The sequence below is a fragment of the Arachis hypogaea genome, chromosome 1, assembly GCF_003086295.3.
Source record: "Arachis hypogaea cultivar Tifrunner chromosome 1, arahy.Tifrunner.gnm2.J5K5, whole genome shotgun sequence".
Lineage (NCBI taxonomy): Eukaryota > Viridiplantae > Streptophyta > Magnoliopsida > Fabales > Fabaceae > Arachis > Arachis hypogaea.
Window position 1 is genome coordinate 2,132,797 of NC_092036.1, and position 24,294 is coordinate 2,157,090.

Consider the following 24,294-nt stretch of genomic DNA (forward strand, 5'->3'; position numbering starts at 1 on the left):
TGCTTGGTTTAAGAACAATTGTTAACAATATTATAAGAAAGTTTAATTTTGATATATTTACAAAAATATTTTACATAATAATTTAATTATATTTATATTTTTTTAGATGATTATTTATATAATTAATATAAAAAATAGTTATATTTTATAATTAGATTTATATATAATTATTTTGTACTTAGAAATTTTAATGTATTAAAATTTAAAATCAAATCTATCTTATATACTGCCGATTATTTTATTACCTAGTACTTACAGGTTACAGCTGTGTTGGTTTAGTTTTTTAGAATAAACCAGTAAATAGTAATTAGTCCCGAGAAGATAACATACATGCATCATCATTATTTTATCTCTCGTCATTGTCATATTAGGAGAAGGGAAGAATTTTTTACATCTGTATTTGTGTTGTCAACCACAGACGTATAGTGTTCAGAGAGAGAGAGAGAATGTGAAAATAATGTGTCATTATTTAGGTGAAGTTGGAGAGTTCTTTCACTTCGTTGTATCCTTATGCACGTGAAGGAACTTAATGATAAGGGTGTGTATGGTCCGGCTCGATTTGAAGATTTGGCCTGATCTCGAATATTTTAGGAGCTAATTTGATATGATTTCATTGAGTTTAGGGTCGGGTAAGAGTCTTAAAAATAGATTTGGTCATTATTTCGAGTCGGGTCCGGATTATAACTCGGATCATCTGAAATCGGCTCGGTGGCCCGGTCACCATACACATTAAATATTTTGTATTATTAGTGGTGGATGATTGCTATTATTATGTAGAATTTAAGTATTGTAAACCTTAATATTTTTTGTTATTAGTCATTATATATAAGACTATAAGTTAATGTTTTATATTTAAAATGCATAAGACTTTAGACTAATGCATAATATTGTGTTATTTATATTGATTTAAATATTTGGTGTTATTAGGTAATATTAGTATTTATTATGGTTATGCTTTAATTTTAGAGAATAGTTGGTTCTTGTTATAATTTTCTAAGTGAATTTTACCATGTAAAATAATGGTTGGAGTTTTGAAAATTTGGATATTTTTACATGCTAACTTACAAGAAGGTAGCAAGGTAATATAATGTTAATGGCCCGGTTTTCACCCGGTATAGTTGTGGCCCGAAAGGGTATAGATTTCATCGGGTCTATGGTCGGGTTCGAGTCTCATAAATGGACCCAGTACATATTTCGGGTCGGATCTGGGTCACATTAAACCCGGTTTCACCCGGTTCATGCACACCCCTACTTAATGAGTAAGAGCCGTTTGCAAAGTTTCAGAAGTAATATGTTTTAATTTTTGGCTTTTGAAAAGTAGTAATATTAATATTTGATATAATTTTTAAAATTAAATTATAAATTTTTAAAAAATTATCTAAAAATTTATAAAAGAAATTAAAAAAAACTTTTTTATAATATTATTATTTTTAATCACATTTTTATAAAATAAATAGTTTTAAAATTAAAAATTTAAATATAAAATAACTTATTTATAAATTACTTTCAATATAGTTATTTATTATTTAAACTATTTTTTTAAAAAAACTTAATTAAGTTATTTATCTAAATTGGAACTAAGTGTGATAACTAGTAAATATTTATTTAATTAGTGATTATGAAAATGATGTTGGATCTTTAGAATTTTTTATTTTAATAAATAAAATAAATATAATAATTATTGAAATAAATAATTTAAAAAATATTTATCGTTTTAAATTTTTTAATTTTATCTCGTTTACGGTGTAAACGAGATGAATATGCGCGTATCTCATTTACAATGTAAATGAGATAAGATACATTAGCATGACATGTGGTTATCTCGTTTATATTATAAACGAGATAAGGCATGTCCATGCTTATAAGTAGAAGTCGTTTACAACTTTATCCCGGGCCTCCATTTGACCTTGTCAACCTTTCTTCTCTCTTTTGACCCTTTTATTCTTCCCATATTTTAGACTGATACGGTAATGACATGTCAAGCGGGGAACGACGAAGATATCAATAGGTTGAACGAGATGTCGCATTACGTCGGAGCGGCCGACTTCGAGGTTAGTTATGTCCTGTTTATTTGATCTAAGTATGTGGCCATTGTTAGGGATAGGTCTCTAGGAGAAATTTAAAACTCTGTTTGCTTGTGTAAAGTTGTTATGACATAATTATTAGTTTAAAACTATGTTTTACTTGTACTAGGTTGTTATGTTAGTATTTATAACGTTCTAGTATGAATTTGCTTAGTATGAAATATGTAATTTAGAGACATGTACAGACTAGAAATATCGAAATATGTACTTAAGTAAAAGTAGCGGTAAGTTAGATGAATATGCGCGTATTTCGTTTACAGTGTAAACGAGATAATCACATGTCATGCTAACGTGTCTTATCTCGTTTACAGTCTGAGATATGTAAAAATTTATCTTGTTTACAGTGTAAACGAGAGAAGATTGGAAAATTTAAAACGATAAATATTTTTTAAATTATTATATTTATTTTATTTATTAAAATAAAAAGTCCTCGATCTTTATTTGGAGAGAAATTTTTTTTATAAAAATTTATTTTGTAGATTACGATACTGGTGAGAAAAGTTCATTAACTTCTTATATGTATTAATGCATGTATCAAGTATGGTGTAAAAAAAAAAAAGTATCTTTTGGAATGTTCATAAGAAATACATAAAAAATTCCATGATAACTTTATGGTAGGTTTAGGGTTAGAAGGCTATGGTTGAGAAATTTTTAATTAGAGTTTGAGATTTAAGATTTAAGTTTTATGATTTTGATTTATGGGTTAAGATTAGGATTTATTATTTAGAAATTAAAAAGAATTTAGGTTTTAAGAATTTTTGGTTTAGGGGTAGGATTTAAGATTTAAAATTTAGAATTTATGTTATAGAATTTTGAGATTAGGACTAATTATTTAGTATTTAGGATTTAAGAATTATAATTGAAGATTGAGTGTGTATAATCATTTGTTAAGGGTTAGGGTTGGCGTTTTTTTTTTTTCAAGGTTTATTATTTAGGGTATAAAGTTTAAAGTTTAGACTATAAATTTAAGAGGTTATTGTCTAACATTTATAGTTTAAGATTTAAAATTTAAGTCTAAAATATTATTATTTAAAATTTTAGGATTATAGGCTTTGATATAATTTTGAGGGTATAAGATTTAAAGTTTATAAACTAGGGTTTAGGATTCGGAGTTATTGTGAATCAAAGTGAATGATATAAAAAGCCAATCAAGACAGATTATCATTATATTGATTGTTGTTATAATGGGTTTGATATCAGTAAAGATTTGCATTATAAAATGCTCCAACTGAAAGGGTTTTTTTGGGGGTCATGGTATGGACCGGAAAGCCCGACCCACACACACCCAAACACAAACCCACCATAACCCAACTACTAACTTAAAATTACAGAACCGGTCAACCTGACTAGGGTGATAATAGATAGGATAGAGTAGGGTTTCGATCTAATCTTAATTCTATCTGATATAAACTCAATCCTACTCTATTCGCGGGTTGAGAATATCTCAATCTTAATCCTATCCGCTTTTAACCCACGAGTTACAAAAAAGATAGATTATTATTATATAACTTGATGATAATTCAAAATAGAACTGATTTTTATATAAAAAAAATAAATTATCAATTAATGATTTTCTTTTAATAGCTAAGAATCTTTTGTATTTAACGAGAGATCTTTGATTCAACATCCACTTAAAACATATTTTTATATAAATATATAATATATACATATATAGAGTGCGCGTTGGTCGGATAGGATTAAAGCTCAACCTGCACTCTATCCTACCCGCACGAAAACCTTACCCGCACGCTACCCTATCCGCTGCGGATCGAATTGGCAACCCTACCCGACCGGATAGGATCGGATTGGGTACCGTAGATAGGATACATATTGCCACCCCTAAACCTGACTCTCCCTTTATAAAACCTCAACTAACATTTATCTACCCAAATTCAAATTACACCACAACAATCTATTGAAGATAGAAGAGCTTCTGCCATGAGCAATAATGATGCTTTAAATGATGTTTTCTTTCACTAATGTCTTTGATCATAGGGAGTGGATCCTCTCTAATAAAATAAAAAAAAAACTGGAGAATGAGGAATCATTGTTGATTTAGTCCAGTAGTTCAATGGTGGTCTCCACTTTACATATAACCTTTCTCTACTTCTTGTCTCCATGATGGGTTGCTTAGTTGCTTCTGTTGCCTTCCTGAATTCTGCTTGTTGCATATTAGCATAAAGTATAATGGTTTTAGGATCTGGTTTGATGTGTTTGAAAATTGCTGCATTTCTAGTCTTTCAAATTGACCACATGATAAGACTTAGACAACTCCATTTGTTCGCTCATTATTCCTTAGTTTCTTCTTTAATTTTCCTCAATTTATCTAACAACCACCCTCTTGTTGAATTAACTGAATGTGAACCTACGCTCCAAACTATGTTGCTCTGATCTACTGACACAGTAATTATTTCATTAAAGGTTATATATTTTAGTTATTTCTTTTAGTATTAGTAATTTGTTCATAGTGTATTTTATTACAAAGATATCAAATAAATTATTAATTTAGTTTAAAGAGATAAAAAATTAAATTTATTATTACTCAAAAATATTTTACTATATATTAAGTAATGTGTTTATTAATTTTCACTTTATTGTGAAAAATTATCTAGATCATAATACTAATAGTATATCATAGGGTTATTATTATTAATGTATTAACTGAATTTTAACGTTTATTATTTATGTATTTAAAAATTATATTTGAGAATTATTTATTTAGTTTCATAATAAATAATATTTTTAAATTTGAATAATTTATTAATTAATATGTACTTATTATACCATATATTTAATAATTTATTGGAAAAAGAATATTAATATAATAAATAAAAAAATAATTTTAAAAAATATTGTTTAAAAAATTATAAAGACAAATAAACCCCTAACCAATTTAAATTTAGAGACAATTAGACCCTGTCCATTTCTGAACCTGATACGTCAACATTTTTCGTTCAGAATTGACGGAAAAATACCCACAGGAACCGCGTTGTGTGACGGAATTAGGGGACAGAGACCGAAGTGAATCGATTTTATTTTGAAGGGTCGCATTGTCATTTTTAAAAATAGACAGGGATCGGATTGGTACTTCACTCCGATGACAAAGCATGCTCTATTGTTTCTGGATACTACAACCAAATAAGACAAATATCTTCCGTTAGTAATCCTTTTTTGCATAGATTACCTCTTACTGGTAGTATATTCTGTGCAGCTTTCTAGAGAAACATTCTGATCCGTTAGGGGATCTTCATCTCCCAAATTCTTTTCCAAAGAGTCTTAAGGTCTAGGCTAAGACTTGGCCTGTTCTTTTGGCTCTCTCTTTTTTCTTTCCTGGCTATATAATATCCATTTTTTACAGTGTATTGTATTCTACATCTTTTTTGAGAGGCCAAATAAACTCATCTTCTCCTTTGAATTTATTGGTTGGGGTTTGTAGGATTTTGTCCCTAATGAATGGAGAAAATAATTCTTGAACTCTGTTCATGTTCCACCCTCTGTCTAGATTCAAAAGGTCTGCCACTCTAGTATAGATTGGATTATACCCTTTAATCGGAATTTGAATTTTCTAAAATTTGAATTTCATTTTAGAGAATAAGGTAATTTCTTACCATTTATTTTATAGGTGGGACCAAGAATAAATATGAGACATAAACTATTTAAGGGTAAAAAATCACACCTTATTCTATAAAGTACAAATTTAAAATTTAGAGGATCTAAATTCCTTTAATCGACCCTCTAAGCCATGAACCCAGTTATCCTTCCAAATATTTACTTTGGATCCATCACCTAGATTCCACTTGCTATTTCTTTTTAGGAAGTTCTTGCCTTGGATAATACTTTTCCATATGCAGGTAGAGAGTTCTTCTGATTCTTAGCTTTCCAGAAATTCTCTTTTGAAAAATATATTGCTTTAAGAATTCTTGTACACCGTGCACCCAAGTTCTTCGCAATCCTCCAAACTTGCTTGGCTAATTGAGTCGTGTTCTGGTGATAGAACTCCTTAAATCTCATTCCCCCATCCTTCTTGCTCTCACACATTTTGTTCCAACTCTTCTAATATATACCTTTATCCTTGTCTGAAGATCTCCACCAAAACCTTGCTATTTTAGCACAAAATTTTCTACAGAATTTCTTTGGGGATCTAATAAGCTCATAGCATACCATGGAATTGCTTGGATGATCGCTTTTATTAGTGTCTCTTTTCGCGCTTGGTTCAATAAGTTCTCCTTTCATCCCTCAATTTTCCTTCCACTTTTTTTACTATCAAATCCAATGCTCTACCTCTTAATCTTCCCCAATGCGTTGGTAGCCCTAGGTATTTGCCGGATCTCGCTAGGAAGACAATGGATTATTTGTACAATATGTATAATGGGTTATTGAGTTACAAAATGAACATCTCCCATACTATCTAGAATAACGATTTTGGGGTTCACCATGGATCGAACTCTTGATCTTTCGGATCTAGCGCTCTAATACCATGTCATGATACCACTCATCCCAAAAGTTTCAGCTGATGAAATAAAGTAACACTAATGATTATATTTCTAATACTCCATAAATCTCCATTATACACATTATATAAATATTCTATTGGCTTCTCATACTTTTCCATAATACAATCATCAGCGAAAAATAAACGGGTTAAAGAAGGTGTTGTATGGGCAAGTTTCACCCCTTAAATGAGCATTTCACTTTGGGCTTTTGCCATCAATATAGAAAAAACTTCAAGAGCTATAATGAATAAATAAAGTGACAGAGAGTCTCTTTGTCTTAGTCTTCTATGCGGTTTTACTTTTTTTTGTCAGGCTTTCATTTATCTTAAATTTGTATTGGACATTTCTGACGCACTTTATGATGCACTCTGTCTATCCATTGTCGAAACCAAAAGCCTTCAAAGTATCTTCGAGAAAGTCCCACTCTATCCTGTCATTAAGATTGAGGTTGTGTGGGTATTTATGGAGGGGGTAACGTAAAGTTTGTCGAGAACGGCGAACTCTATAATTCATAGAGTTCATTGGGGATATTGCAAACCTTATTAATATAATAGGATTTGCCGGGAGTGTGACAAACTTCCCTTAAATACCGAAAAAGAAAAACATATTTCAAGTTTTGAAGTTTGAATTTTTTTTTTTCGAAAAATAATCTTTTTTATTTTATAGTAGAAAAAAATTTTAGATATGCAATTAAATAAAATGTAAATCCAAATGACGGCAATTGCTGGTACAATTTTGAAGGATGGTTTGACTTACTCAGGATCGCTTTTATAAGACTCGGTGTTGAAGATTGTAGGAGATAAAAACCTACAGCAACAAGTAATGGTACTTGTAAGAAAGATTTGAAGACATTTTAAAACTTTTCTCTTACAGATTTGGAATATGATCATTACATATAAGCTTCTAAAAATTTTATCGTATTCTTTTCCGTAACAAAACATCCTTAGAGAAAAAATATCTCATCATTCAACAAATATATTTACATCACACAAAACAAACTTACCATCAAATTTACGTAACACAACCGAAAAACTCACCATCAAAACAACTCCCAACAAAATCGTCTTTATCTTATGTAAACATTCACTCGTATGACTTTTACTTGAAATTTTACGGACATTTTATTGTTTTATAATCGTAGAGAACTATCAATATATGTTTTTCACCACTTAATTATACAAGAAGTTTACTACAAACCAGAATTCATATATTTCACGTGTCATATTCTCCACTAACTACGGGTTGTGCGAAATTGGTCTAGACTAATCATAAGCACGGCCATGAGATTTGCTATGGTATTGCAACTTGTAAGATAGGATGAAGACAGGTCGGGTTGGTTCGGGTTTAATGTTAAATTAGAACCAAACTAATTGAATTGTAATTGGTTCGATTTGGTTCGAATTTATATGTTTTTTTTATGTACTCGAACCAAATCAAATTGATTAAAAACGGATTGGTTCGATTCGAATAATTAGGTATCGATAAAACAAACATTCATAAAACAAATTAAAAAAATATATCTTAAAAAATCTGTAAGTACAATAAACATATAACATTAATAGAAATAATTCGAATATGTTAAACGCCAAATATATTAAAAACTAAATACATTAAAATTCAAACATATTAAACCCTAAAGATATTAAAATTCAAGCATATTAAAAAGCATATATATTTTTTAAATTTTTATTTTTTTATTTAATTAATATATAGTCGGGTCTACAAATTGGTTCGGATTCTACACTCCCAAAAACCGCTATCCGAACCAATTACCAGAGAGAGTCATTGATTTGGTTAGGATTGGACCCGATTACCCGTTAATTTCAAAACTAATTTAATTGGTTCGTTTCGGGTTCGGACAAATAATCGAGTACCTGCGATCCGTACCTACCCCTATTGCAAGACGCAGGTGGGAGAACGAACAAAAGAAACACAAATAACAAGCAATAGATACGGAGAGAAGAAGAGTATTGTAAGCCAATCAATATAATTATATAAAAAATAAAAGGGTAAAGTATATTTTTTATTTTTGTAATTAAAAAAAATATTTTTAACGTTTAATTTTATTCAATTTTATTCCTAAAATTTTTGGTTTATTCATTTTTGTCCTTAACGTCTTTGATTTGTGAAAAACTATTTTTAAACATTTTCAATTTTGTCCCCCAATATTTCATATGAAATTAACATTCAGGGATAATTTTGATACAAACCAAAAACGTTAGAGATGAAATTGAATATAGTTAAACGTTAAGGATATTTTTAAAAAAAATTACAAATATTAGAGACAAAAAATATATTTTATCTAAAATAAAATAAAATAAAAATATTATGTGCACATCAACCATCATATATTTAAGTGTAAATACATATTTAATTTAATTTAATTTTAATATTTATTTTATATTTTATACTAATAACTAATTTTAATAGTTGAGTTTAATACACACCTAATATGATTGAAAATAAAAACGCGACTACTTTTTTTTCCAATGTAAAAAAGGGAAGTTTTAAGATTTTTAAGAGAATAAAATTAACTTTACTCTGCATATTTTATTATTTTATATTCATCTCTCTCCCATTTGGACAACTAGAAGTTTGTGTGTTTTTTTTAACGTGCAAAAAACCCGATTAAAAAGGATTCCGGTGTCTGACCCAAAATAAAAAAGATACCGGTGCAATTACCAAAATAAAAACTCAACCTAAAATAATTAAATTTTCATTAGAAAAAAAAAACTAAAAACTCAATACAAATTAAAAACACTATTTATATACTAAAATCAGTCACTAAAATTAATCACCAATATATTTACGTATAAAATATGTTTATAATTTAGTTTATTTTTTATGTTTATTTATATTTCAACATGTATTTTATATTGATAGCTAATTTTAGCATACTCTAGCATAGTCGAGTGCAAAATATATAGTTCAATTTCAAAAAGCCGAACAAGGTATTATGTGCCTTTTAATCTCGCCAACTCCCAAAAGATTACAGGCTAACCAATCATTTCCATCTTTCAATAATAGTTTCTTCGATTACAATGCAGAAACAAGGGTCATTGATACTACATATACATATTTCACAGAGATTTTCTTCCAGGGAGCCAAACCTACTTGATTCACAAAACATATCTCCCTAAAAAAGATTGGATAACAATATCAAAATACAAAACACCAGAGAGAGGAGAAGAACCTTGGAAGAACAAAATGATTGAACTGATGACCGTAGATGATTTCATACTTAAACTTTCCTCTTTCAAAACCCCAGGAAGGTTGGGCGGTGAGAAAACAGGGAAAAAAAAAAAGAAAGGAAAATGCAAGGAGAGTGGCAAAAAATTCTATACTTGTCAGAAAGTATCTGTAATGAAAACTTGATTTTAGTCAATGGGATATATTAGCAACACCATCAATATATTAATGGCTGATTTGAAGCATCCGGTTTGTCTTCGCCAGTGTCTTCTTTGATTGGATAAGTCCTGGAATCCAATATTCATGGCTGATTTGAAGCATCCGGCTTGTCTTCGCCAACGTCTTCTTCCATTGGAGACGTCCTGGAATCCAATTTCCGTTGACATGTTCTGAAACCCAACAAAATAGAACAATAACTAAGTAATAGATGAAATCTATGATAACATGATAGTCATGAGAGAATACCCCCTTTTTTTTGCACAATATATATCAGACCTAATTGAATGATCACATGAAATTTCTTCCAAATCGGATATATTGATTGATATGTGAATTTTATATTCGATGAATTGGATTTCCTCATATACTTTTTGCTTTATTTGGATACCACTGACTCATGGCAAACAAAAATTTATCACAATGGGCGAGCATCATACATTTTTAAATCCTCTGCCTTGCCCTGAATATCACTTGACCAAAATATTGGGTCAATGTTCTTGGGCCAAGATTCTTGTTGCTGCATCTTCTCACTTAGCCACTGCTCTGCTTTATTACACTCATTCAATACCTGAAACAAAATAGAGATCACTCGGAACCAATCTTATGAGAAAGAAAGGTAATACTTTTTGACCTATTCATTATTTTACCAGTTCTTTGTCTTGGGGTGGAAGGGAATCTGCAGTCCCGCGAAGCTCTAAAATGCATTTTAACAAATCTCTTCTGGCTTGATCTCTTCCTTCTTCATCTTTATACCTATTCTCGATTGGATCCACCAGCTACATAAATATGTAGAATGTTAACAAGAAGCATTGCAACGGAAACAATGATTCTAGAGAAAAAAAAAAGTAACCTTCTTTAGGTCTTCTAGTTTTGTAGTGTAAGCAAGTTCAGTTTCATCATAACCATCCTCATAAAGCCACTCCTCAGTCTCTTGAAGCCTCTTGGATATGTCATCCCTCTCTTGATCAGTTGCAAAGCTCCGATATGTGTTGAATAGCTATTTGAAAATGCAAATAAATTTGATTTCAAGTCATCAAAATATAGAACCCCATGAAAAGAATTTCAAATGCCTGGTTACAGAACATCAATGACATGGAAAGAAAACAAGATATTTTTCTAGTGAGGTATGACATCAAACAGTTATGCAGGAAGTTCCCTTAGAAACACTACAATGTTGCCACATTTTAACTTTCAAGAATCTATTTGCTGTCAAGTTTCAACTTTCCAAGTCAATGCAGATAGCAACAGTTGTTATCCCTTCGATCATAATCTCTGCTACAAGAATGGCTCTGACTCAATGCATGTCCCAGCCTCTCAATCAATTGAGACAAATTTCCAAGAATCTTTCTCGGCTTTTTTTTGCCTCGCAAACACCTCCTTTCTTGATTCCGTGGCTTCTTTGATTGTAGGGACATGGGAAATGCCATTCACATGCTCCCCCTAGGATGAGGAGCTACAATACAAGTTGTTACAAGTACAATGATACCAGGTGAATATGAATTTTGCAAAAAAAAAAAAGGGGGAAGGGCAGCCTGGTGCAAAGCACATCCCACATTATGCAAGATCCAGGAATAGTCGCACTCGAAGGTCGTAATGTAGACAACCTAACTTGTTGCAAGCATCAATGGCTGATTCCGTGACTTGAACCTCAACAACACCCAGAGACAACTATTTGTTATGAGACTTCCCCTTTGTGAATAAGAATTTTGAATAACACTAAATTTATTGAATAAATTGGCATAGGAGTGAGGAATATTAACTTCAAAATAGTATAATTGAATCGCAAGTTTAAAGAGAGCAATAAATATAACATAAGACCGTATCCTAGGAATATATAACCCCTTTTCCATCCACTCCTCCAGGCCTCATTGAACCAACCATTTCCTCCCTTATCTAATCAGACGTAGCTACCAAAAGGAATAGTAAATTAGCTTGTTCTCTCCTAATCAATCCAACATATTTCCTTTCTTCCAATTCTCACGATTATATTTTCTCTTCTATTGGAACTGATCACAGGTCTTCTGTGGCTGGTGGCTATCTATCTCCCTTCTGTCTCCTTGTACACACTATGTATTTGAGCCAAGTGGACATCTAATGAAGGCACTGGAAATTTTGAAGGAGCAGAACTTATACATCAATAACAATAGCAACAACTTTAACATTTCTGGGAGGGGGAGTGGCTGCGGATCCCTTGAGACCATGGTGTCTTGCGCACCACCAACAGATTTGAAGTGGTTGAGGGGGTTCTTAAGTCTAGCTGGCTATTATAGGAGAATGATAGCTTAGCCTCTAACGCAACTATTGAAAAAAAAATTCCAACAGTGTGTGGAAGCACAACTAGTTTTTGAGAACCTAAAACAGGCAATGGCATCACTGCCTGTACTTGTTCCATGCTTTAAGGGTGCCTCTGGAGGAATAGATCCTCTCAATTTTTTCTCTCAATTAATATTGTTATCGTCAAGCGTGCTCTTTTATCATACAACATTTTCTCTCACATGTTTTCTCTTGGTCCCACTTAAAAAATGTATAATGCGAGATCACACTTGACAACATCAATTGGGAAAAAGAATTAAAAGGATCATTCCGTGCCTCAAGCAAGTGTCTACGGTTATTGATTCAAGAATGAATACCATACCTCATATGAGCCTAAACAACAGAAGTCGATCAAGGGAGTAAGCTAATGGTTATTGCGTTGATCGTTCAAAAATGGAGGTACTGCTTATAGGGGAGGAATACTGTGGTGCATAGTGCATACTCACTAGTAAAGTTTGAAATCATTGCTAAACTTGGTTTTTGATTTCGAAATCTACCATAAAAGTTGGGAGCCTGGAACACGTTATGGCAGCAGATGGACTGTCTCTCAAGCTCGACTATAGTAAAATATTTTCATGACCTTCTGAAAGTAGGAGCCTAAACGGGATTGAAAGAAGATGTCCAAGCAGACATCAAGCTAAAAGAGATTAATCAAGCTTTATTGCAAGGGAGGACTCTAGAAGGTTCTGAATCCAATTGAAAAGAGGTAGACACTATCACAAGGAAAGGCTAGTGGTACCAACTCCCCAAGGATTCCTATGATAAAGCAGAAATTCTATGAAGAAGCAATTGGAGGCATTCAAATTTCTTTACAACCTAGAAGCAGGTATCTAGGCTACTATGGTAGGAAGGGACAAAGAGGACTATTTGGAAATATTCCCAGAATCAAGATTTTTGCCAGTGGTAATCATCATAGTTGATCATTAACATGTTCCCATTCCCACTGAAGATACGAAGATTTGTCCATGATTTCATTGACAGCCTTGCAAAAGCCAATGCGACATACACTATTGTGATAGTTGTTGATAGACTTATCAATGGACACATGCTCCTACAAGACTTCAGTTACTATAGCACAAGGTTTCTCATTTAATACTCCCAATATCAAGGTACCAATTAAAAAAGACCCAAAAAGAGTAAAAATAGAAAGATCATGCAATGCATTAAATCTGTATATAGTGGTTGCGGAAGAGGTTGTGTGTGACTCCATTAACCAAGTATGATGAACCGTAAAAACCAGTCATGTATACTCATTGAGATATTATGTCTACCTTATTTCTCATATCATAGACATAAGACTCCAAGGTGTTCTTCTTTTCTTTGGTTAGCTCTACAGTTCTGTCCTGTTGGGCCAACTGTAGTTCTTTTTCATAAGCTTCCGATATTTCAGCCTTTGACATTGCACCATCAATATTCTCACTTACTGGCACATTAAGCCTTCTGTTGGCTTTATCTTTCCTTGCACCATCAGCCTGCAATACGATATTAATTTTTATTTTATTAACTTCAAACAGTTTTATGAATTAATCTACAGCCATACTCAGTAATTCCCAAAAGATAATAAGAAAAATGTTACAGCTATATAATATGGAGATCATGAAAACCGATCATAAAACATATGTTGCAGAAATCATTATCAGATATGATTGCATCCTAACACATAGCTATAATATATTTCATGCAGAATAAACAAGTTATCCAGAACTTCCACCAACTGAGATCTACCAAAAAGAAAAGTCAAAATTGCACGAGATACAGTGTGGTAAATCATTAAAGTACTTACAGAAGTATCATCATCTCCATTGGCAACTGTATCTGGAATATCAACATCCATTGGATCAGAATTTGAATGATAATCACCCGTTGCAACTGAATCGCCCACCTGATCCCTGATCAACTGAAGCCATAAAAGGGTTCATGAGTATACCAAGATCTCTCGGACGATCTATTGAAAACAGTGAAAGAAACTTCTTATTAGTACTTACTGTAGCAGATTCTATACTGACAATGCCATGCAAATCTAGTTGAACTCTAACTTTAACTTTTGTCTTACTACCATTGGATCCTTGGAAAGGACCAATCTGAAAAGTAGTGAACATTGCATTAACATATAACAAGGTTTAGGCATGCAGAAAAAGTAACGAGTGAAACAGGAACCGTAAAAAACTACCACATACACTTCCTTTTTTCCCTAACATAACAATTTATTCAGGTAAATACATGAACATGCTCTTGTATTGTTGTACCTAATTAGTTTAGCAATAATAGCTCCCTTTGAAATCAAAACAAGCTTATTTTTCCATCTCTAGCAGGAATCAAAGAACATAAGGAGATGCTTGCAATCTTGCATATATGAAGTATGAACAAATAACAGCAGCTAGATAATTATAAACAAAATACTTAAGAACTTACAACTCAAAAACAATAACATGTTGAGTGTGACAACAATTACTTCCTACCAAGGACAATCCTTCTGTCGTATTGGAATAATATTTTTGAAAATTGAGTACCCACAAAGAAAGATAATAGAACTCATATTGACACACAAAAAGCAGCCAATAGAAGAGAGCAAGGGTAATAACTAATAATAAGGGAGAAAGGAGGGGATAAATTAAACATATAAATATGTGCATAAGATATTTTTAACTGCTTCACATAAGTCAAATTGTTCCAAATTAGGCATACCGTGAAGCAACCAAGTTTAGGAGATGCCCCAGGTGGTAGTTCATTTTGATTAGCATAGAAGGCTTCCAAATTGAACAAATTGGTCCGATGCAATGTGAGGACTTTAACACTCGGAATGGGATGGCCTTTGGGGAATAGTACATTATTTGATCCTGCACTAATTGGACCTTCATCTGATGAAAGTCCAACAGAAAAAGGAAAAGAATCCCGGACCTGAACAAATACGAGATATTACATTAATTTAATAGAGGATAATATAACATAAAGAGGCACATTATCTATACCTATATGAAACTAAAGTCGCAGAAATTCCAATTAACAGCAACATAGTTAAACCTGGACACCTTGTAAAAGTAAGTCTAGGCAATAACTAGTTTTTTTGACAATGCTAAGAATCTACGAACATGAAATAAATTTAACCTACAACATATTGGATAAACAAATTTAAGTTAAGAATATATACAGATACACACCTCATATTCTCTCACGCGGTAATTGGGATGGAGCATTGCACACTGTAAAGCACAACCTCGAGCTACACACTCACTTGCATTCAGCTTTCGGCTGGGTTCTTTCTTGAAAAGACATGTTAATATCTTAGCAATAGCTGGAATCCTAGAACCCGAGCCAACAAGTTCCACAGAAGAAATTTTTTCTGCAGTCAAGTTTGCATCAACTAATGCTCTTTTGCAAGGAACAGAAACTCTTTCCAATAATTCCGATGCCAGCTTCTCAAATTCTTCCCTCGTGATAAAGCCCTTAACATCTTTCTCATCCATCAAGCATTCAATATTTAGAGGTGCCTCTAGATTTGCACTCAAAACTTTCTTCAACTTCTCGCATGCTGCGCGTAACCTAATGCTTGCTTTAGAATTAGAATACACGTCAATGTTGTACTTCTCCTTAAATTGTGCTGCAAAATGATTAAATAGAACTTCATCAAAATCCCTCCCTCCTAAGCTCCTGTCAGATGCATGCGAAAGTATCTTCATTTGCCCAAACTCAAATGCTGCAATTGAGACCTGAGTATCACAGTGACCAATGTCAATAAATGCAACATTAATTGAACCTGTACTTTGAATATCTGTTTTATAAATTCCATAGCTAAGAGCAGTTGCAGTACAATCATGGATCAATCTCAAAGGCTTCAACCCAGCAATTTTTGCTGCATCCAGATATGCCCTTCTCTGTAAGTCATTAAAGTATGATGGGATCCCAATAACGCAATCCGAAACAGGCAAACCCAGATCTTTCTCTGTCATCGTCTTCAAGTGAGCCAAGAGCATGGACATTATCTGCACTGGTGTGAACATATGAGTCCTGTTCAAGTATTCCAAGTGAATCAAAATGCCGCCATCCGGGCCTTGAGAAGTGGCAATGGGAAGCATTTTCAGCTCCCTTTCAACATCATCATCGACAAATTTCCTCCCAATCAGTCTCTTCACTTGCGACACCGTTGACTTTAGGTGCATCATAGCAGAAGCAGCGGCAGCAGAGCCCAAAAACCGTTGCTTCTCTCCAAAGCAGACCACAGAAGGGGTTTCGCGCTTGGACTCGTCATTCAGCAAAACATCGATCCCCCTTTGCTTTACCACAGCAATGACACAGTTCTCATTACCAATGTCAAAACCCACAGCACTCATCTCAACTCACCTATCTCGAACCAAACTCAAACTAATTCAATCCGGTGCACCCACTCTTCTTGATCAAAACCTACCAAAAATTCCAAAATTTCACCAGATTTCACAAAATCAGTCATTTAACCAAGCTTCAACAGCAATCACTACAGTACAAAAACAAATGAAGCTAAGAAGAAACTTCGAATTTGGAAAGCCTTATCATAAAACATAAATAAGTTATCAACTAAACTCCATGTACTCCAATTACTAATGCCTTCGATTTCCCACGAGGTGCAAGCAATATCAAAAAAAAAAAAATGGACAACAACAACAACAATAATAATCTGAGTAAACTCCACATTAAAACTTTTTTTTTTTGCTGAATTTGTTTCATTTCGGCGGAAAAGGAATTAAGGCATGGTTTAAAAGTAACTAGAAGTCGAATGTAACAGAAATTAAAGTGTAAATGAAAGACTAAGAGGCGTTAATTGAAGGGCAATAAAGAACGGAATAAACCTGACAGGATACAAGAAGCGAGAAGCACCTGCGTTTGCGTGATTACATAGTTTTGTAGGTGACGACTGACGATGGCGGAGAGAGAGAGAGAGAGAGAGAGAAATCTTTGCACAGTGGCACAAGGCAAAGACCATATATGGGGTTTTCAAAAGGCAGCCAATAGGGGTAAATGTGACATTAACGGATCTAAATGGGGGCAACTTGCGTAACCCCTCGTTTCTTCAACAGCATTTGGATCAAAAGAAGTTAAAAGGAAAGAAAATAACTAAAAAACAGTTTTTCTTTGATTAAATCAGAAGAGAAATTGAGCAGAAAGAAAAAAAATTTGTGGTATTATAATATGGATGTTTATGTGCAGTTCAATTTTTGTATGGTAAAATGCTCATGTTTTTAAGAGAAATTATATTAAATGAAGGTTGAAAATAAACACCTCATTTATGTATAAATAAGAACATGATTTGAAGGCAATCTATACACTAATAATAAAATACTCTTTTATATATATATATATATATATATATATATATATATATATGGTAATGGTCAAATTGGTTCTTAAAAGATTATACAATCGTCATATTTGTTTTCGAATTTTTTTTTAATCAAATTAGTTCTCAAAATATTTGACATCAATCACGTTTGTCTTTCTGTTTATGAATTCACATATTTCGTTAACGGCGGTACACGTGAACCGTTAAGTGACAGGTATGTTAACAGTTATGTACCTAGTTGGAAGCTAATAAGATATGTTCACCTTATTATGTCAAAATAGTCCATATCCCCATTTTATAAACCCTAATCCCCAAATCAAACGGAATCGTTAATCCATCTTGAGGAGTGGTGTTGTAGTGGTGCAAAGACATCACTTAGGTTTAGAAACCAGGATGCGGAGCGCCGGTGGAGGACGAAGTGGTGGGTTATTACCGCGATCGCTAGGTAGCTTTGGCTCTAGCTCCTCCATGCGAAAACGGAGGATGAACATGGACAGAACCTGTTTTTGTGGGCTGAAAATTGTGATCAAGAAATTCGGAACACCAGAAAATCCAGGAAGGTTGTGGTAGGCTTAGAGAAGGGGGTTGAATCTATGCCTCTCTTTTAAGTTACTGAAATGACCATTTAAATCAAACTTTCAATTCTGATTCTGTTTGAACTCAACAGCAGAAAATTTATAAGACAATTTATTTTTGTCTCATAAATATCAGAAAACAGAACATTGCAGAGAAGAGAGAAGCTAACACCAGCATGTATCTTGGTTCGATTGCCTTGTGCTATGCAATCTACATCCAGTCTCCTCCACAATAATGGAGGAATTTCCACTATAGTTATAAGTATTACATACACCAATTCCACAGGATTGACATAATCCTTTCACACTCAAGTTCTAACCTAACTTGACATTGGCTATGCTAATACCTAACTCTTCACTCTTAGTGCTAACCCAACTAAGAAATGGATACCTTACGGGTACAAGATACAAGATACAGACATACCTAAAGAAATCTGAAAATAACTCTAGACTTTTCTCTCAAGTGTATCACTCAGCCTCTTTCCACTCATGACTTTTTACTTGAACTCTCTCAATATGCCTTTTTACTCAAGAAATTATAGAAAGATAAACATTGAAAAGTGAATTACAATCTGTAAAATATGAAGGAGATTGACTTCATCAACAGCCTCTTTGCTATGTGATAAACCAGATTTGCCAACCTCTGAGTTAGCTCTTCAGTATTGACCGAATGCTTCTTTGAAAGAAAGCATTATCCAAGTAGAGGAACTTCTTCAGGAACTCTTCACAGAACACAACTCACCAAACTCTGGTTTTCTCTCCTTATTTCTGAATGAATAGAAAATCTTCTTTTATCTCCTTGCATGTTGCTGGGTTCTTCTTCCTAGGTCAACTTCTTGAGCACTGTGCTTCACCAACCCGCAAACTCACTTTTTCTCATTAATCCTCAGAGTAGAAAATTTGCTTATGACCTTCTCTTGTTGACCGAAAGCCATAAAACAGCAACCACAAAAGTTTTTCAATAGTAAACTGAATCTGAGCCATTGAAAAACTACTTGGTCCCCAAGAATTACTTGTGACTGTAGATACACAGCAATGAAGAACAGAAATCAACTTTATTTTGTATCTCATTTCGGACTGAGCAGAGAGTTGAGAAGATGAGAAAAATATATGATGCATGTATGAGAAAATGGGTTACCTTTTACCTTTACTTAAGCTTGATTTGGTTTGAAATGGTTGATTAGACTTCTGCCTTTCAAGCTTAGTCTTTCTCTTTCTTTCTTTTTTGGTGATCAGCTTGAGGAAGAAGCTTTCTCTCACTTTCTTTGAGTTCTGACCACAGCAGGTTAAAGTGTACGTTGAGTTGGTGAAAGCAAGTGAGAGAGAATTGCTTGCTGAGTATCAAATCGGGCTTGGGTATATACTCAAGTTCAGTCCGTTAGACATCTTGCTTTGATTTTCTTTGGGCTTTCATTGCTTTATAGCCCGCCAACCTTGTTTCTTGATTTCATTCAATTTGGACTACTTGCTTTTATATTGGGCTGTTGCAATGTTGAGTTTTGGCCTGCAACATTAAATAATCAGCAACATATAATTATAAACAATCAACATTTAATTATTTATTTTGCCCAATAAAATAATGTTTGTCATCACTAATTACTTTAGTTAATTTCTTAACTCAACAATCTCTCCCTAGATGACAAACATATTTAAGCAATAACCAAAAGGAATTGAATTTTAGTAAAGTTAGAAAACTTCCCTTTAATTTATGTTTCTTGCTTTAGTGCTGCTCCCTCTCTCCTTTTCAAGAGTAGCTCCCCCTGGATTTATGTTCTTTCCTTTTTGTTCATGTTTACATTAAACTTACAAAAAGAGCTGTACATTATGTTTTAACTAAGGGATACTACATAACCAACGTCACAGATTCAGCCCAGTATATATCATATCATGTCAGCAGCAAAAACTAAGTATCAAGAATAATCAAGGGCAAACTGATAATATATGAAAGCAAGTTCCAAATGTTATGTCAATACATTCCCTGCAATAGCACAGTTGCAAAACAAAAATTATATGCTCAACACTATCATTAGCGGTAATCAGAAATTCACAATTAAATTACAACAAATCACAAAAAATTAAGTAGCAGCAAAAGTCAATTCAGTAGTTATTACTCCCCCTTTTTGCATCAAGGGTGGAGCATAAGCATGATCAATGAAAGTCGCATCTTAGATCCTGCAATAATGTGTTAGAGCACAATCCAAAATATGAAGTGAACTATAATAAAGTGCAGCAGTTAGTTAGAGTATTACAGTCATCCAAGACAACAAAAACTAGTTCAAAAGTAGCGAAATTAACAGAATTCATGAGACAAAAAAGGTAGACAGCAGCATCTTGATGAGACAATCCTAAGCATCAGAACCGTTCACCTCTGAGTGAACTTCTTCATCAGGATCAGTGGCAGGGTCTTCATCCTTCTGTAAGTTGTCAATGAATGTCATAAACACAGCCACTCTATCCCTTGACTTTCGGAGGAAATTCTCATGTTTGCTGGCTAGCTTTCTTTGCTCCTTGCTCACTTCAATCATGTGATTAGATTGTGAGATAAACTCCTGAACAACATCCTTGACAATATTCAGTAGAGCAGATTTTTGGCTTGTAGAGATGGAAGTACTCTCGGTGGAAGGAGGAGGAGATTCGTTTGGAATAAACTCTTCATCATCATCTAGAACCACTCGTTCAGATCGAGTAGGTCCTTTTTGCTGTTTCACTACACCACCTCCTTTTAGATATGAATGTTTATTTTCATAATTCTCATTTGTCAAGTCAACACCAAAATATTCAAATATGCAAGTTAGAAACATGTCGTAAGGAAGTGTTTTGTCTTTTTCACTCCCAACAGAGTCAAACATGTATCTAACCATCAAATATGCAAATGAAATTTCTGTTTTAGTGAGAATGGCATATAAAACAAGTGTGTCTGTGTAAGAAACCCTTTGATATGAACCGAGTATGATGTGGTTGACAATTCGGTGCAACTGAGCACGTTCATATCCTAGGGCTTATTGAGTGGGTGTGATGCCATCAATTAAAGAAACATGTTCACAAATGTGAGCCAATACATCATTGTAAGAAATACTAACATCTTCATCCCACTTAACTGAAGTGTAAGCACAAGGTCCAACATCAGTATACTTCAATGCATCACTGGTTGTTTCATTGTTCAAGACAATGTCTCGACCTTTAACATAAGAGTGAACAGTCCCTTCATGATATGTCAGATTTGCATAAAACTCTTGAACCAACAGAGGATAAACAGGCTTTTTGATTTTAAAGAGATGATTCTAATCCAAAAATTTCAGTTTTTCAACAAAAGAAAAACCTTTCTTTTTCAAAGTTGGTAAGTCTTTGAGAAAAGATGGACACATGATACGATACTTAACAACTCCTTCAAAGAAATCATTGTTCATGGCAGACCTAAATTTATATGGATTATAATTTGAGTGTGATGTCATGAAGTGGGATTTATGAGCAAAATGATCAATGTCTGATTCTCTAACAGATTTGAGAGGAGGGTGAGGTTTACCTCTTTAATAATCATAAAATTCTATTTAATTATTTTTGTTAAAAATAGTATTCTTAAAAACTACATCTCAATATAATATATTAGCTCATAAATAACTAATTATTTAATTTTCAAAAATCCAGGGTCTTATAACTACCAAGTATACGAGTCTAAGCCAACGATATTTTTATGACGAATATGCATAATATGAAAATAATTGTGATTGGATTATCAAGGTTAGTTTGATCCGAAAGAAATATTGTTGGAAAATAAGACGTTATAATGGTAGCCACACCAATACCAGATCTACCATTTCTCATGACCACTGCAAGTTGGACTCAGATACAATCACAGAAACAATAAAGCCATTAGTGGAAGTTGACACATCTCTAAAAGTGCGATCTATGTTGCATATGTTCAGGCAAAGTTCAGTTACACATTGAGCTACCACAAACCATGATTGGCAAAACAAAAAGCAGTGGAAAAGATTTTTGGTGGTTGGGATGTCTCATATGAGGCCCTGCCAACATGGTTTAAAGTTATGTGTAAAAAAGAACCATCAGCAACTGTGCAATTTGAAACGGTGCCTGTTTATTGAGGGTATGAGTTGGCTCAGAATGTTTGGGTATTACAGCGAATGTTCTGGAATTTTTATCCTAGTATTAGAGCATTCAGACATTACAAACCAGTTATACAGGTAGATGACATACACTTATATGAAAAATACAAGTGATTTCTGATGGTTACTGTAAGACCCAGAACCAGAATCTTTGAAAAGTCTTATTATGAGCAAGTCTCAAATCCTACAGTTATTTATAGCCTTAATTTCAAAGATTATTTTATTATAGATAATTAAGGCAAGTTTTGATTTATTGGATTTGAGATAAGTTATGATTATTATCCAATTTTATAATTATTGGATTATTTTCTATATTTAAAGTATAAAGTTGATAGTTATGAAATAATAAAGATTTTATATGATTTGGATTAGATAAGTAATATTTTAAATATTATTACTGCTATTTTGGAAAATGAAGAAATTAAGTATATTATTTCTAATTTTTGGATTTGGGCATTTTATTGAAAATAATTTGTGAAATTGATGAGCAAATAGTATTTTCAATGTACAAATAGTGTTGGATTTAATTTGGGTTTCAATTACTATATTATTCCTAATTTTATGTGAAATTACCATAATGCCCTTAACCCTAATTTTCAAAATAAAACCCTAACCCATGACCCGGTTCCCTTTAGCCACACCCCCAACCTTTCCCTTCTCTCAGCAGCGGCAACACAAGCTGAGTTTCCCTTGTGCTCCCCGAAAGAAATAGAAAAAAACAAACAAAGAAAGAAAGAGATCTGAGGGGGAGTATAGGAGATCGGAGGAGAAGGAGGGGAGGGGGCCTTTGCCACCACCTCCATCACGCGTTTCTGTCGGCCTGGGACCACCACCGTTGCGCCACCACGTCGCCGCAGCCACTGTGCCATGGAGAAAAGGGAGAACTCGCACCGCCTCCGCCACTGTTGATCCATCGAAGCTGGCGCAAGAGAAGAGGAGGAGAGGGCGCTGTCTTGCGCCGTCGCCGTCGTACCTGGGCGCCGCGGCTGCCCGCGCTATCGTCGTCGCTGTTGGTCCACCGAGGGTCGCCATCGAAGCTGAGACATGGAGAGAGAGGGTACGCGAGCGAGGAGGGTCTGAGGGCCTGAAACCGCCGCACCTGGCCTCGTCGGTGAAGCCATGGCCGCCGTCATCGGAACAGAGGGCGAGAGAGAGACAGAGAGCTCGCGGTGGGGGAAAAGACAGGCGCCGCCGTGCTGCACGAAGCTATCGCCGCTGCTCCTGCCGCCGGTAAGCCTCGGTTAGCACCGCCGAAGCTTTGGCCATCACCATCGTTGAGGAAGCTCACCGGAGTTGCTGGAGGCTGCCGCCGTGCCTGGCCGCCGAAAAAACCCGCTGAAGTCACCGGAAAACTCTGCCGGTTAGGGTTTTTGAATTCGGTCTTCATTCGTTTAAGATTTTGGAAGCTTTAACGTCTCTGTATGTGGGTTCCAGGCGCCATTGCCGGAGTCCGGTCACTGCTACTACTTGAGGTGGCTGCCGAACCAGTCCGGAAACCGTCGCTGTTCCGGTTCAGCTGTTCCTTCTTATTTGTGGTAAGCGTTTACGTTCTGGTAACCCCTTTAGTCGCTGTCCTTTTAAACGTTGAGGTGTTGTAGCATTCGTTGTTATGAGAGTTAATCCTGTTTGTTACGTATTGCGATTAGAGTTGATGTGGTTACTGCAAAAGTGAGCAAAGCTGTGGTTCAAGCTGCCGGTGATTTCGGGATGAGGCGGAAAGGACTCTGTGAGACGTTTGGGTTATGAATTTGCGTTTTGAGGTAGGGGCGCTTTCCAAAAACTATGTTTTGTATATTGGAATTATTACATATGGATACCAATGTGAGATATTGTGTATTTGGTGATTGTATCTGCCTTATGTATTATTTGATTGACGGATGAGAATGAATGCATGTATATGCTGAATTATTGATAATTGTGATTTGCACTTCCACTATCTGAGATACGAGTTTCCCTGGGTAGTAGCAGTGGCTAGCCACCACGTGCTCC

The 24,294-nt window shown here is 34.1% G+C and overlaps 1 protein-coding gene across 3 annotated transcripts; it reads right to left on the reverse strand.

The window, feature by feature from the left end:
* Positions 1–9,566: 9,566 nt before the first annotated feature.
* LOC112789940 (heat shock 70 kDa protein 16) lies at positions 9,567–17,381 on the reverse strand. Of its 3 annotated transcripts, none has more exons than XM_025832130.3 (10): positions 17,147–17,381; positions 15,457–16,696; positions 14,984–15,196; positions 14,284–14,379; positions 14,082–14,195; positions 13,570–13,770; positions 10,836–10,982; positions 10,633–10,761; positions 10,423–10,553; positions 9,567–10,155 (listed from the first exon to the last, which is right to left on the reverse strand). In XM_025832130.3, exons 2-10 carry the CDS (start codon positions 16,624–16,626, stop codon positions 10,068–10,070), a joined length of 2,289 nt encoding a protein of 762 aa, XP_025687915.1. In that variant the 5' UTR covers positions 16,627–16,696; positions 17,147–17,381; the 3' UTR covers positions 9,567–10,067. The 3 variants fall into 3 exon arrangements, with proteins under 3 accessions (XP_025687915.1, XP_025687908.1, XP_072091267.1); XM_025832123.3 differs by having other exon boundaries at positions 17,119–17,279; XM_072235166.1 differs by having other exon boundaries at positions 15,457–16,766; positions 17,147–17,233.
* Between the last annotated feature and the right edge of the window lie 6,913 nt (positions 17,382–24,294).